The sequence below is a fragment of the Phaethon aethereus genome (genome assembly GCF_964289735.1).
Source record: "Phaethon aethereus genome assembly, chromosome: 5".
Taxonomy (NCBI): domain Eukaryota; kingdom Metazoa; phylum Chordata; class Aves; order Phaethontiformes; family Phaethontidae; genus Phaethon; species Phaethon aethereus.
In genome coordinates, this window is record NC_138579.1 from 43,274,770 (window position 1) to 43,291,470 (window position 16,701).

General features: G+C 42.8%; 1 protein-coding gene across 1 annotated transcript in view; it reads left to right on the plus strand.

The window, feature by feature from the left end:
- Positions 1–16,701, plus strand: part of LTK (leukocyte receptor tyrosine kinase) — a gene marked incomplete at both ends in the record, with an annotated part of 99,626 nt that overhangs the window by 62,397 nt on the left and 20,528 nt on the right. The window contains 6 exon segments of the mRNA XM_082000165.1: positions 1,523–1,689; positions 6,835–6,929; positions 11,888–11,989; positions 14,575–14,752; positions 15,293–15,443; positions 16,168–16,303. Of these exon segments, the coding sequence (XP_081856291.1) occupies positions 1,523–1,689; positions 6,835–6,929; positions 11,888–11,989; positions 14,575–14,752; positions 15,293–15,443; positions 16,168–16,303 (829 nt within the window).

The following is a 16,701-nucleotide window of genomic DNA, read 5'->3' on the forward strand; positions in this document are numbered from 1 at the left end:
CTAATCATCAATTCTGCAATACTTTCATAGGAATTAACAAAATTGGCAGTTTCGCTGAGAACAGGAGCGTGAAGTTAGTGGGCATTAGATTTTCCAGGAATAGATGAAGATAATAAATTCCTGTTCACATTCTTCAGGAATTTCAAAAGGCAAGGGCAACCTGGCATGGATAAAATCACATAGCCTGCCTTCAGCCCAAATCTCTACAAAGAATGAGGGGAGCTCTGAGATGCTGGAATTAAAAATATTACATAATATTGTACTCGTAACACTTAGGAAAATTAAGCTGTAAATTTGAGCTGGAGTCCAGCCGTGCTAGGGGAGAACAGAAAGCTTCGATGCCTCCTAATTAGAGCTGGCAAAAGAAATATAGTGCAGGTGCCAAAAATGTAACTTTAGAATTTATGTTTATTTATAAATCCAGGTCAAGTTTGTTGGGTAGTTCCAACAAAATAGAATGTACTTGGACCTAGGTTCACAAAACCTGGAGGAGGAGAAGCAGTAATTGTTGGTATGGTGTACAGGTCACGGAAGATCTGGACCCATTCTATCCTCCACTGCCAAGGATTTGAACCCACATTTCAGGAGCAAGGAACTTCCTGTGGTTGTTCTTTCCAGTGCATGCATGCCTGTGCTCCCTTTCCTGCTGGTGCCAGTGCTCTCTGTAATATAAAGAGCAGTTGAGCGCTCAACACAGTAGTGGAAATAGCAGTTTTCTCTTGCTCTGTGGCAAAGTGGAAGTGGTTGCCCCAAAGAAAGAAGAACAAGTCCTGCTTCAAAATATTCTTTGGTTTGGTGATCAGGTTGCTCACCTATCATATGGATGCTTTGGTCCTGATGGTGCCTAAGACTTGGAGCAAGTATATGGATTGAGGTTTCCTACCTCTAGAGGCAGCCTAATTCCTTGTTTCAAGGGCATTTGGGGCAGGGCAGCTCTCCCCTTGGAGAGCTTTTTTGCCCTATATAGTGCCTGGGCGTAGACTGAGCCATATCAGTGCAACACATTAACCTGGGTGGTTACAATGGGAATGCTTAAAAGATTTAAACTGTGGTTCAAACCCTTTCACAGGAATCTTTAAGCTGATGAGAACACTGAAGAAAAATGCAGTTAGGATTGTTTTTCTGCAACAGCTTAAGTCTCGTGGAAGCATTTAATGATAAAGCATTTATTGAGTTTAAGCCTGTGTTCCTCTGCTTTACTACTTTTTGTGACTGAAGGAGAAAACAAGGAAACCAGGGCTGTCTCACCCAGGTGGTGTCTAAGGCCATGGACACTGTCGTCAGTTGTTGGAGAACAGCTGCCAAACAGGAATGTCAGTCAGGGTCTCCACCGAGAAAATTCTATGCTAAGAGCAGTGATGAGTCATACGCAAGCAAAAGGGGCCTCAGTGGTGCGTGTGACTAAATAGTTTGACACAGGATCAAAGGCTTGGTGTCTCAAATCCTCAGGGAGGTGAGAAATGGCTACCTTTCCCTTTTTATCATAGGATACCATTCTTTTTCTCTTCTTCCTCTATTACAGATCCAATTCTCAGTGTATGTTTTTGGCAGCTACAATGGTACCATCTCCTTCTCTGTCAAGGAAGAGATAAAGGGAGCTCTAATTGCCTTGCCAGTGTGGGAAAGAGCAGGGAGCTGGAGTGACCACTGGTTTCTCATCACCTTGCCGATGCCAGTGCTTCAGAACCGGTAAGCACTCCCCTGGCAGCATCCAGGTTTATCCCTAGAAATTTAGTAAATTGTTACTGTCTTTGTTGTAAAGCATCACTTTCATTCTTGCCTTCTTCCAGGGCCGTTTTTACGGAAAAAAATACAGGAGTACTGCAGTTCTGCTTGCTGTGGAATATCTTCATGCACGTACACAGCTTAGCTCAGCGCAAGCCCGTACTGCGGGTCCGCACTTGCAAGCAGCCTCAAATAGTGCTTAGGTATTGGGAATAGCAAGTGTCTGTACTAGAAACATTTTACCAGTCTGAGAAAGCCAGTACACTCGCAGTGGCAAAGTGCTCCCAGTAGGGAAACAGCTATATTGGCGTAGCTGCAATTTGTACTCCCACAATCCAAAAAACAGCCACGTGAGTCAAATGAGTGTTAAAACCATGGTTTCGCCAGCACAGCTGTCTAGTCTAGGATCGATATCAGTGCAGCCTGGGCAACTGGAGAGCATTCATTGCCACATCGCTGATGTAACAATCCCAGGAAAAGACCATTGCCCAAATCAGCCTTGCACTAAACTTTTCACAGATTTACATGTGAAAATACAGTGTGACACTGGTTTTCAAATGAAGTCAAATATTGAAGATTCAAAGAATTTCAGCCCAATCTATTTTTAATCAGGTATTTCTCCTCCCTCACCCAGTGTTATTTGATCTCAAGCCATGTAGCTGGTGTTGGCAGCTGGTTATTTTGCACAATACAAATGATTTTTTTAAATTGCTCCAATCTGGATTTTTTCACCTTCCTCAGGAAGGCCTGTTTTAAACGACATTTTAAGACAAAAAGAATCTCAAAGTCTATGCGCTGAATATAATAAATGGAAAAATATCTACCTAATATTGGCAATAAATAATATCTCAAAACTTCATGGATTAGAAGGTATGAGGGGATTCTTTTTAACTTTAAATATTCTATGCATCTTTGTGTAAAAGGCTAAGGATCTGGAAGTGATAGCAATTCAGACCCAAGCAGCAGTTAAACTCAGAGAGAGGATGTTGTTCCACCCTCTTTCTAGTTTAATTTCATGATTACCTTTGGTCTCAGCATTATCATGTGTTCACCACATGCACCTTTGCCATGAATTATTCCTTTAGGATAGCATAGGTCTGCATTCTGGCAGTGTATTTAATATTCTTGTCTGACACAGTTTGGAGTCCTGTGGATTAGCATCTGTTTAGTTCTGCATATGCAAAGTATGACCAGTGAATTTGTCCAGAATAGCTCTTTTCCCCAGGCATGTGGACCTAACCACAGCAAAGTCCTAGGGACTCTTCAGAGGTATTTAAGACCTTCTGCCTTCTCTGATATAAAGTCCCTTATGCTTGTCCCCTGAAGCCTCTGATTTCTGCATCAGCCCTCGGTTCTGAAGGGAAATGGATCTTCCATGGAAGGAGGGAATTCACAGCAAGAGTCTTTAAGGAGCACTAGCCATCACTGCATGAAAAAATTTGATATTCAAATACTGTAATGTTTGAAAGAGTTGAGCACTTAGACAAAATGCAAGTAGGTAAATCATGCATGCATGTATGATGACAATCTGTTTCAAGTAGTTTTATCTCGTTTGACCTCATGTAACTTTTTGTATGCCATTTTCAAACAAATTTAAAACTGTTGTGGCATAGCAGTGACAATCACTGTGGGTGAGGCTGGAACTGTTCAATCTAGCAAGCAGACCTGTGCTACCTGAGCTAGCAGCATTAATAAATTGTCATCTGCTGCACTGATCTATAACAGAAACAGAAGCAGCACATACTTTGCTAGAAGGTGTTGCAGCTATTTGCCCCAAATGAGGAAACCCTGGTCTTTGTGCTCCCAGAACACTTGGGCTCCATCCTAGGCCTCTTGTCTTGTTCCTTCCATGCTCTGCTCCTTTTGTCCTGTCTCACCTGCTTCTGTGAGCACTCAGTGCCTTTCTTCCTTGTTTTAATATAGTTGGTCTCTCTTCCTTCTTCTTTAAGCTCCCATTTGTGAATGCATTTCATCTGTCTCATGGTTCCAGTCCACAATTTCCCCCTCTGAACTCCTCCCTGCTTCTTGTTTCCATCTCTCTACCAGCAGGTACTATGTCTGTTGTTTTTTTATTGTCTGACTCTGTTCCCTGCACTTCCCTTCTCCTCCTAGTTATCTTTTGCACGCTTTTATTTTGATAATTTTTGTAAAGTTCCCAGGGAGCTCTCCAACCACTCCAAGATGCTGCCTTGTTGGCTCTTGATTCAGTTTAGGCAGCTCCTTTTTCCTATTTGGCCAGGATCAGCAAAAGAAAGAAGGGTTGGGGAAGAAAAAGTGTATCCATTAATTTGGAAGGGAAGTTCTCCCTTCATGTAGCTGAAGCAGGACCTGACATAGTCTATAACAGCACTGCCATGGAAAGCATCATTTAACCCCAGACTTGAAGATACCCAGGGAAGAAGAGACTGCAGGATTAAAAAATTCTACCAGGCATGGAAATGCCAGGGGTTTTAAATTTTCAAGGACATTGTACTAAAATTTGAATAGATTTCCATTCAAATGACAGAAAAAGTTCATCCTTGTCATGTGATTCTCTTCTCCACAAATTTCAGATCCCACTTCCAATACCTGGTAGCACAAAGCACTTAGAAAGTTTTCAGCATTTCTGAGCATGGTCAAAATGATTAATATCTGCATTGCCTTATCCTCAACACCGGCAAAACATTTTGACTGCTAGGCAAGTCACAGAAAATCACCCAAAGAAAAGTTCAGCCTAGTTGGGTTAAGGCTGGTGAAGTTGCAAACAATTATAAGCGGAGGTGTATGGTGAACATTGCTGTACAATCTTAGTACAGTCTGGTATAAAACTCCATGAATGACTTTTCTGTATGTTCATGGGTGCTGGCAGCTTTCCTCGGTAATGCAAACTCCAGCAATGCTGTGCTTAGGGAATTTTTTAGCACAGAATTTGGGCTGGCATGACATTTTCCTGCACCTTGAATCTTCAGGAAACTCCTGTCCTTCTGTTGCTGCCCCCGAGAAAGTATGAAAGGGCTATATTTTCCCCTGGTTCCTTGAAGGAGCGATAGCCAGTAGCAAAGTGGGTGGGAGTGGACAGATCATACAAGGAGAAGGGGTGGACATGGATTGCAACACAAACAGTTGTGGCAGGACATGAATGGCTTGATGGGGCCAGAAGGAGAGAAGCCTTAGTAGATAGAAGGAGGCGGCCATGGAGGAGATATACAAGTAGTTTTTAGCAACAGCTTCCTCCAGTGAATTTATTTCTTAGGAGAGAAGGAAGACAAACTACGCAGTTCACTGATCAGCCTCTCAGTTGGGCACCTAGTTACTTGGAAAACTGCTTTTGGTGATCAGCTGGCAAATTTGCTCACTAGGTTCACACACACAGCGAAAAAGGTTGCTATCACAGGCAAGCAGAAGACCAGACATCAGAGACCTGAAGAGTGTAATGTGCTGGAGTCAGCAAAAAGAGCTCAATGAGCCGGAACACTGGAAACCCCTCTGGCTAACACAGCAGAGAGTTCAAAAGGCAAATTCCTCTCCTTTTTCTGAAGTTGAGAGGAAGGAAAGGCATGCAGAGCCCAGAGCTTATGAGATATCTATTCTCATGCACTGGAGGAGGGGAGTCGTTCCCCAGGCTCCCACTTCTACTCAGCTGGAGCAGAAATCGACCTTGTAGAGCAGTGCCGTGGACCCTCTCCTGCTTTTGCTCCATTGACCAGATGCAGTAGATTGACCTGACCAAGTGTACACTGCAATGTGGATGCCTTAAGTAAGGGGTAGGCTGTGGTGCTGTTGATGGCTGCGTGTCCTAGAAGTGCCGTAGTCCTGGACTCAGGGAGCTGTGACTTTCTATTCCATCAAATGGCTGGGGAAATTACTGTCTTGTATCAGTGGACTTATGTATAAGGTCTGAAAATGCAGAAGTATTGCTAAATCTGCTAATGAAGAGGCAGGTTTCTATAGGAAGGGGATCTAATGGCAAAGTCCCCTGCTAACCTAGGAGAGTTGTCTTTCAAGGGACCCTTGATTTGCATTTGCTGCACCAAGACTTACTCCCAGAGTGCTCAGACTCTGTAGGTGTGAATGCTTTAATTTAAGCACAAGGAGCCATTTCTGAGTTGGGGTGAAAGCAGCTTATCCCTAAAGGTTTTGATGCAGCTATACAACCTTATATCAACTGCAGATATGGACCAACATTTGGCTGGTGGGTGGAATACGCACACATACTTTATTGCCACTAATTTGGGACAAGCGTGTTCCTAGACTGAATGATTAATGTGTTAGGCAGGTCGGTACTTGATCTCTCATAAATCATCACTGAGTTTCACCAGTGACAGCAGTGGACATCCTCTCCTTATGCTTTTAATAAGCTCTAAATGGACTGGACATCAGACATCTGTTTATTTCTGAACTGTAATGAAAAACAGTTCAGTCCTATCCATTAGAAGGAGATCCTTTGGCCCATTTTCTTTCCTCCTTGTGAATTCAGAATGTGGCAATGCACATGGGACATGACAGACCTCCTAGATAAGTAGCTAACACCTGGTCATGGTAAAAAAAAAAAAAAAAAAAAAAAAAAGGATACAGCCCAGAAAGTGAACACTTCAGCTAGTTATGGCTGAAATTTAAAATTATCTGACCTTCAGCTGAAATAAGCACATGTCATCTTGTTGAGATACATTAGCCGAGGATCAGGCCCCAGATTCCTGTCTATTTGGATATTGTTGTTCTGTTCAGATTTTATTCTGACTATCTCTTTGGTGATGGAAAGAAAGACATTCTTTTTTCCATTCCCTTTTGCACGTGTCTAACCCTCTTACTGTTTATAGCAATTGAACAAGGATGATTGCATATGAGTATTAGTGAGGGACAGCAGCTTGTGTTTTTACATGTGTGTGTAGAGAGCAGGGGAAGTAGTGCTCTTATTCTTGTTCCCCAGTAAAATGGGGTGTTATATGAATGTTGGTTGGTCCTTACTAACTGTTGATGTGCGGACTAGATTTCTAGCAAGCCCTTTGGTCTGGAGGAAACATTCTAGATAGTGATGATCATGATTTGATGGTAAGGGAACATTGTATTTTTAGGTTTTTTTCCCTCCCTGCCCCTTTGTCTGTCTTCTCTAAAACTTCTGTCTTATTGCAGGTTTCGACTGGAACTCCTGGCAACCTGGGGCTGGAATTCCCAAGCTGGCATCGCTATTGACAATATTACATTTGGACTGGACTGCTTCACTGACGGTGAGCCACAAATGTTGCAGAATCCCTTAATGAATTTGAGTAGCATAATGAGCATCCCACAGATCCAAGACACACACACTCTGTCACCCCCACAGACTCCACATGGATCATTTGTGTTAGCTTTTACAGCACAATGCCGTTTTATCTCAGACCTACTGAAGATTGCTATTAGAGACAATTTTACAGTTTGTCAATCTCCTAGTGCCCTTTTTTTTTTTCTTTAATCTGGGATACCCTGTATCACATGGTTAAGAATTGTCTGTGTGTTTTGGCAAGAAACACTGGACTTATTCCCTAGCCCCTAAAGGGAAGGATTACCTCACACTGTTCTTCAGCAGTCGTGCTGACCTATGCACCCTGGCAATTGATAGCTGAAGGGAATTTGTGGAAATCAAAGGGGAAAGTCACCATATTTCAGTGGAGGAAAGGAAGAAAATGAAGGAATAAAGTGACTCTCTGACAGTAAAGTTCAGATTATTCCAAGAAGTTTGTTTTACCCTGCAAGGAAGTACATCAAATGTCACTGCCAGATACATAACAGACGTGCTTTCCTTTGTTTCATTACTGCGAATGTGACTGATGACAATGTATGGAGCCAGTGCTATGCTCTGAAGCATGATAGCAAGAGTTGGATTTTCTTAGCAGACAAGTAGAAAGAGGTTGGACACTTGCACCGCTTGTAAATATTAGAAACTGCCTTCTTTTTGTCCTTGGAGAAAAGACCTATATGCTCTGTTACAAAGGAACTAGAGAATATGCAGCACTTGTCTGCAACAGAAGTGACAATTCAAAATGTGCATTGGTGGTCCTGTGCCACTCTTCATGTGCCACCACACACAGTATGTCAGCATTTAGGGTAACAGCTTGTCCCTGAAGAGGCTAGCTGCAACCTAACATGTGGGAAGGCTCATGTCAAAACAGGCATGTGCTAAACGTTCAACAAAAAACCCTCTTCCCTCCCACCTTTGTCTGATTCAGTCTCCTCCATTCTTTGTTCTGTGGGTACTGAAACCACCCTTCTACAAAATGCTGAGCATGGACATTTTCATTTGAAATTAAGAGAAAGAGATGTTCCTTGATGGTAATGCCATTTGTTCATTCCAGCTCCTTAGCACCCCTGGCTCCCAAACACTTTGGGACTGTCATGCTAACACTTTGTTTAGAAAGCTTTTGAGGAAACTGAATGGAGTGATTCCAGATGCTCCTGCCAACTGATGTGCACCCAACTGTTGGAGTTTACTGCCTTCCTGAGAGCAAATACAGCCTCCAGTTGACCCACAGACATTTTGCTGGCTTCGGTGTAGGGATGTGTCATTTGGCAAGTAGGTGGGGCTTAAATGCCACTGCAGCAATGTTATCAGAGCTTATCCATTAGAGCGCCCAGGTTACTCCTCATTTTCAATTAGTATAAATCACGTTGATGTCCACTACCCCTTCTGAAGGTGTGACCCAGACATGTGTGACTCATGCAGAAGAAAGACATCATGAAGGAAACATATTTCTCGGAAGCCTAGCACTTGCCACTGTTCCTTGAATCCTCTTCGCAACTTAATGTTTTCTCGCCTCTGAGAGCAACCCCCTTGCATTTGTCTTCTCATGACTTTAATTCAGTTAGGTTGCAAAGAAGCCCAGCAGCTCTGCTGTGTTTTCGGTAATGAAATTATTTCTCCCTGGCAAGGAGAGGTTTCAGATGTCAGAGATGAGCCAATTAAGATCCAAGCAGTGAATTCTTTGCATGAGGGCAGCAGGAAGGATGTACGGCAGGAAGGAAGAATTTGCTGCTTGCTAGGATGTAAATATTGTTTTCTCCATCTAGTTCAATCCTGCAGTTCAATTGCTCTACAAAACCCAGTGCAGACTCTGAAAGCACTGCTTGTCTGTATGCAAGGTGGGAAAGAAGTTAAGATTTTCCATATACCTCAAAATGGAGAGGAAAGATGCAGTAAGATTTAGGAGAAAAATAAGTGGGTAGTGAGGGCAGCTTGGGGGACATCAATAAGGACAAAAACCAAACAGACCATTCTTTGGATCATAACTCCGGGCAGTGACAGATGTTTGCCTTGTGAAAAATGTGAGATGAAACCACCTTCTGGTTCATACCTTGTGTAAGGTGGTATGACAGACCGGATGACATGGGTCTGGTTCATTGTGAGAACTTTTAGGGGCAGGCATAAAGATATTTTATTGTTTTAGTGAACTAGTGCTTTCATAGGAAGAAGTCTGAATTTTGAGTATCTAAATATGAAAACGTGGGCTGGCATGGCAAATAAAGTGCTGATTGTTGCCCTCCTCAGTGCTTATGTGGTCACTGCTTTTACTATTACCTTTTGGTGCTCCAAGCATTATGTTGTTCCAATTAAGATCACAGGTCTGTGGTCTATCAAAGTGCACTCTACTGCCCTGACCTGGGGATTACATTTTGTTCTGTGCATCACTTACAATTTCCCAGAAGACTGGTTTATAAATGGTGAGACTGTCCAAAGAGAGCTTTTGTATAACATATTTCTAGTTCTTGACTTCGGAGTCCCCAACCCAGCAATGTCTGTTTCTTTTGACCTGCCAGCCTTGTTGCTTGAGGTGAATGGTTGGGGGTGGTTCAAGCCTCATGACTGCCTCACTTTGCTGATTTAAGGAGGTGTGGACTAGAAATGCAATAAATCAACAAAAGGGATGGGGAAAGGGGAAGCTGGTGCAGCTTCTGCATTCTCTATTCCACTCCAGGACAAGCTGGAGAGGCTTCCAGGAATACTCCCAACCTGCATCAGTAAGGGGAGATCTCAGAAGAGACCATGCACACTTTGAGGATCCTGTGGGGCACCTTACTCTGATTAATCCCAGCCCCAGGAACACTGTAGCTTTTTTTCATTACAGTCCCAGAGACAGCGAAGTAGGAGTAAGTTACTTTAGCTCTTTGCCTGCAGGAGAAGCCCTTATTTCTCCTTTACACTTCCCTCTGTCCCTTTTCAGTGTGGAAATAAACAGCATTAGCTAAATCCTGGAGAAAGGCGTCCTGTGCTCTTCATATTTTTCTGATATAGGTACACCTTAATATGAATTAAGTCTTGTTCCCTTCCGTTCATTTACAGCCAACATGTTGGCTGTCCAAGGAGGAAGTGGAAGCTAAAATAGACTGGAGCACCAGCCCCTGGATCCCAGGGCTACACCATGTTTGTAGAAAATGTCATCTTACAAATTCATGTCTGACAGTGCATAAAATATCACCCTTCTATGAGTTAACAGCTCATGTGGACAGGGTGATGCTCAGCCTGTCTTGCAGCTTGTCTGCTACTGAGCACGGAGGAGACAGAAGCTTTCCTTCAGTGCGTTGAGAGTTGGAGACTGTTTGGAGAAGGAGGAAGGATTGTTTGTTTGTAAATGAGGCATTGCCTTAGGATACTCAGTTGGGATGCTGCAAAAAAAATGCAAAAAAATCCATGCAGACACAGAGACTGACTATTTCAGAGAGTGAATTACATTCTTTCGCGCTGGCAAACATAACTAGATTTTTTGTACTTCTCTAAGTATCTGAAACTGTTGTGACCTTTGGGACTCATAATTCAGTGCAGGCCTTGGGAGACCAAGCATCTTTTCTGGCCATGCATTGTCTTTTTCACTTGGTTTTCCTTCTTATCTTTGATCCAGATCATTTGTTTTGGGTTAATTTCACTTTTCACTGGCTTCACAACTCCATCCATTGAAGTTCTCTATCTCAGTACGAAGAGAGTGTGTTAGTACAAAGCTCCCTTTTACTTCCATCCATCAATGTGCTTTCAGTCAGACCTGGGGGGGAATATTCTCAGGAGTAAAAGCTCAGCAAGGTCTTCATGCTTCAATTAGTTATTTGGCCTTTCTGACACAGCTAACAAGGGTGTTAATTATCGCTATTTAGAGCAGTGGCTTTGCGGCAGAGATAATTGTCCAGCTGGAACTGAGTGAGTCTCTTTTGAATAGAGCATCAAACAGCTGTTAGATTCTCACAACTGGAACAAATGGGAATATTTGTAATGTTTTTCAACTAATGAAAAATGCTCAGTATTAAATTAACTGAAGGCTCATAAAATGGAAGGAAGTCTCTCCTTTTTCTTACAGAGGTTTTCCAATCAAAGATCTGCATAAAAATGGTAATTTAACTAGTGAAACAGGATGCTTGCAGATTATGAGACAAGGGTTCAGTTATTACGTTTTCCTGTTGTAAGGCAGCTTCAAATGCTTTGGATCAGCCATTGCTTTGAAGTCCCTCCTCTCTGAGAAAGGGCTGATTTTTAAAGGTCTGTTTCACTGGTCAGAAATGTAAAATTTTGCTCTGTGTTTTTCAAAAAGGTTTGCCTAACGATTTATGGCTTGTGTCAAGGGTATGCTGCTGTTTCTTAACTGTGTATGTTAGTGAGACATGTAATTTTATTTAGTATTTTATTCTCTAAACAAGGTCTGAGGTTCTCAAAGTTGGTTGCTGAGAGGGGAGCAATCTTTTAGGCTGGTTTACTTACCATGACACCATTCAGAACCAAAGATAACAATTTTTGCTATCACTCTCCTTTACACCTCCACTCATTTGCCTGTCCAGAATTGTCACCTGACCCTTGGATCAGCAGAGCATCAATACCTGGTGTCTGTTCTCCCACATTATGCTTTGCCTAAAGTCTCTTGTAATCACAGCCAGTGTGATTTGCTGGCCAAGGAGCTTATCCTGCAGGTGAGCCTGCATGGGATAACGTGGAGAGTTTGTGTTCATGTGAAGACCCACTGATTTCAGCACAGATACAAGAGCTAACCCAAGACATGGGCCCAAAAGAATAATAAAAAATTATGATTGTTTAAAACATCTTTTCTGACCAAGGTATTATTTACTTATTTTAATCAAATGGTGGTACTTGGTTCATTCATGTGATCTTTAAATTTTCCATCTCTCTTTTCTACCATCCTCTCATCTCTCTTATCCATTCTACAAACTGTTACAGGAAGACAACCAAATCATTTTAGTGGGAAGCGCCAGTACCCACGGGAGATTAGTATCCTGGATGAGCATCTTCTGAACCCCCTAGAAGAGCCCTCCCTCCCAGGTACATGATTCAGTACTGAAAACCTGTCTCTTGGCTATAAAAGGTGGCTCCCTTCCCATCTCCTGTGTGTGATCTGCCTGCCCTATAGCAACAGGGCAACTAAATATAATCCGTCCCAAAGATGTGGAGACCATGTCAGGTAGTCACTGTTTGACTATAGGGCAGCAGTTTGCTGGAGCCCAACTGACCAGTCCTTAAACAGCAGGACCTCTTTAAAGAAAAGCAGGATCTTTAAGTAAGGAAGCTTTAAGTAAAAGCAGAAGCTGCATGACTCAAATTCGGAGTGCACAAAAACCATCTCAGGAGCAAAAGGTGTAGGTCAGTACAGAAAGCTGGGGATAGAAAGAGATTTACTGGGACTTGGTGAGCAGTGAAGCTGAACATAATGAGTGGAGAATAGGGGTGTAAAGATGAAGATCCAGGGAAGGGAAGTAAGTGAGGATCTGGAAATCCACTGAGAAGAAAAACTGGATGAAAAAACAGGAGAACAGGGGACACTGGGGACCAGTGTGCTGACAGCACTAGAGACTGCCACTCTGGACGACAGATAACAACTGTGTGGGTGAGAAGAGCTGTCTAAAGGAGGGCCTGGGAAAAGGAAGTTGTGCTTGAGGCTGCTTTGCTGCCAACAAATACCTGTGTGTGACTGCACCACCTCTTGAAGACTGTGTCCGCCTGAAATGTGACAATCTGTACTGCTGCCAGTTCCTGTTAGCTCAAGGGGCAGAGATTTCGGTAGTGTAGCTAACGCTCTTACCCCAGTGATCCATCTGCATGTTTGCAGGATGACATCTGTTGGGGATAGTTTTGCTTGCCTTTTCCTTCATACAAGATTAGAATTTTCCTTGTAAGGATTTGTGATTTTTACTGCTATTTTAATAATTTGGCTCCTAAACAGTTCTACTTGTGACTCTGGCCCTTGTGCATGTGCTGCATCATACAATTTTTAGATACATTATTGAACAGTTTTATTCTTAGGCCTCATCCCATTCACTGGACAAGATTGATATGTCTGGGTCTTGGACAAGGGTTGTGAAATGGAGGAGATGGTTACCTGCTGCATTGTTGTAGAAATAAAAGAATAATGCTTAATGAGAGCCAGGAAAAAAATTGCTTTGAGGAAAAGGGCCCCTACTGAAAGTAGCAAGAGACTATACTCCCTACTTTTGCTGCTGCCACCACAGGGTTCTTAGTGCAAGCCTCAGATAAGTCACTTAAAACTTTCACCACCTTTCATAGATGGTCACTAGTTGTAATGGCAGATGTTTTCAACCTTTATTTCTGTGTATGTGCTTCAGTTCTCAACTTGAAAGTTGAGAACTACTGGCACTGAGAAGAGAAATTTGATAATGTCTGTGAGACACTTGGATAAACTTCTTTTCAAAAGTGTGCCCTCCCCATCCTTGATGGGGTTTATCTGCAGTCCATGATTTATTAAACAGTGAAATAAAGAAATAAAGTGAGAGGGGAAAAAAAAGGCAAACAGTGAGTATATACAGAGCAGTAGTTGTGCTATGACTAGCATAAAGAAAATAACAGAAAATTAACTCTATCCCAGCTGTAACCGGGACACTGGGATAATAGAAGTACTCTGTGATCATATAATTAAGGGTGTTATATCAGTGGATTGTATTACAAGGGAGCTGCATTAAAGTTGAACGGATAAATTTAACTTTAGCATGTACTGGCTTTCAAGTCCTCAACATTGTAAATGCGAGTTTAAGCATTTTTTTATATTATTATAATAATAAGCATGTGATCAAATGATGTACTGAGTTTTAAAGTCATGTAGATAGCATATACTGCTGCAACATAGTCTTTCTCTTGGTAATCTGTTTTTCATATAAAAATCATTAATGTTCTTTGTGAATAATAATAATGTGAATTTTGTTATTGAAGGGTCATTAAGGAGACATGTCAACAGGAACAGTTGTTTGTTTCAATGATGTTTGCCCTTTGGTTATATAGTTCTGTGAGTTATTGCACACATCTGAGTAATAAAGGGAAGCTCACACAATCACACAATAGTTTGGGACCTTAAAGTTGGATCATCTAGTTCCACCCCCCCTGCCATAGGAAGGGACACCTTCCACTAGACCAGATTGCTCAAAGCCCTATCCAACCTGGCCTTGAACACTTCCAGGGATGAGGCATCCACAGCTTCTCTGGGCAACCTGTTCTGGTGCCTCACCACCCTCATACTGAAGAATTTCTTCCTTATATCTAATCTAAATTTACCCTCTTTCTGTTTAAAGCCATCAGCCCTTGTTCTGTCACTACATGACCTTGTAAAAAGTCCCTTTCCAGCTTTCTTGTAGGCCCCCTTAGGTACTGAAAGGCTGCTATAAGGTCTCCCCAGCACCTTCTCTTCTCCAGGCTGAACAACCCCAACTTTCTCAGCCTGTCTTCATAGGAGAGGTCGTCCAGCCCTCTGATCATCTTCATGGCCCTCCTCTGGACTCAACCCAACAGGTCCATGTCCTTCATATGTTGGGGGCCCCAGAACTGAACTGCTGGAACCCAGCGTTCAGACTGAACGTCTGAACCCCAGAACATCTGCCCAACTCTTGCTGTTTTGGTCACAGGGGACACATCTGTTGTTCTCTGGTGGTTCACAACATGTGGTGCCAGTGGTCCACACGGGCCAACTCAGGCTCAGTGCGACAGTGCCTATAAGAACAGCAACGTGTCTGTGACTGTGGAGAAAGAGGGCAGGCTCCGGGGAGTGCAAATGTGGAGAGTGCCAGCCACAAACCGATACAGGTGAGTATCAGTGTGTGCTGAAGAGGCAGCCACATTTAATGACTTTTTGTTTGTGGAGTTTCAGCAAGCATAAGTGTGGGACCATCTGTATTGAGTGGGTAGAGGGGGCAGTGAAGTAAGAGAGAAATAGGAATGCTAGCTGTAAGGATCTTTGTCTGAGCTACTGCGAAGCATGGAAGGGTGGGGTGGTGACGTAGAAGACATCAGAACAGGAGTGACTGTGAGCACGCAATGCAGTGGAATTGCTGCCGTCATTTCAGTCCCAAAGCCTTGGTCTTCTAGATTTGGCTACACCAGCTCATGTTATTTGCTCCTGAGGTCTCTGTCTCCAGTGCTCTAGTGTAGAGTTGGTTTATCCTCTTGAGCGGTCTTTACTGCATGGGTCTCAGACGAAGAATAGCCATGAGATGCTGCAGCAGGGGAGCCTGCCCCGGAGCAATGCCTGTTTGGGATTGCGGGCTGGGGAGAGCTTGCAGATGGAGTGGCTTTGGGGTAAGAAGTGTGAGATTTGCCTCTTTAACTACTTACTTTTTCTTCCAGGATTTCTGCCTATGGAGCAGCTGGAGGGAAGGGAGCCAAAAATCACAATAAGAGGTCCCACGGGGTCTTCATCTCGGCCACCTTCCAGCTCAAGAAAGATGAGCTGCTGTACATCTTAGTGGGGCAGCAGGGGGAGGATGCCTGCCCTGGGGTGAGGGCTGCACAGCACATGTGGGCAGAGACTTTGCAGATATAATTCAGTGAGATTCAGTGGGTGGCTTGGGGTTTGGTGATGAAAGAGAAATCCCAAGATCCAGCAACAAAATCAAATCAGGAGACTGGGAAGAACCAATAAACCAAGTTAGAAAGAGTCTCAAAACAAACATAAGGAACTCTGAAAAGAAAACCAATCCCCAAATGCACAAACAAATATGAAGCCCACAGGAACTTTGCTTTAAGCTCCTGGTGTTTGAAATAAGTTCTTCATCAGCTTTCTTCTGCTTATTTTAAGCAGGGAGCTAGTAGGTGAGAGTTGTGTGCTCCCTCTCTTATTTTTCCACAGCCTAGCTTTTTTTCTGGCTGCCAGGATTTCAGATAACTTAATATTATTTATGGAAGCATCCAGCAGTGTTGTGGCTGTGTTAGATACTCTCTAAGTTTAAATACTAAGGTCTGAATCCAAAGCTTATCAAAAACAGTGGGAATCTTCCCACTAACTACAGAGTCCCCTTTATTAGACATATGTAATGACAAAAAACCCACTCACGACAAACAGAAATTGGTGATATGAATGCTTATATACGTGCCTTCTAATGTTAGACCCAATGATTTGAAAGTCCTTTTATCACTTAGGCACAAAATTTGCCTCTTTTCAGCACGAATTCTTTGATATTGCCTCTTGCTGATATCTGAGTGTATCTCTTATCTACTTTCAGGGCAATCCTGAAACCCAGAAGATCTGCTTAGGAGAGTCATCTCTCATTGAAGAAGATTACAAAAAAAAAAAGAACCTGAAGGACTGGGCTGGAGGAGGTGGTGGTGGAGGAGGAGCAACCTACATCTTTAGAGTAAGTATTTCCTCTTTGCATCCTGCCTAAGCAGTGTCCAGCAGAGCAACTAAGCTTTCGCTGTCAATCGTGGAGTATGATACTCGGTTCTTAAAAAAAGGTGATGAAAAAGGAGTCCTTCCCTCCCTATCCTTCTGTCTCTCTTTTTCTTTTTGTAAATTCTTTATCACTTTTCATATCCTTATCATATTTGTCACTAAGCTAACTGAACTGGTTCCTCAGTTCTTGAAGGCTCAGGTCTGGGAATCACACCAGGATCCCACTTTAATACTGGCAGCAGTCCTAAAAAACCCCAAAAACATCTAAAAACCCAACCCTCTGGTGTTCAGTTAAACAGTTATTTTTGGTACACAGAAACACTGTGTAAAACATTTTTGTAGTGCCGTTAGAAAACAATCAGTA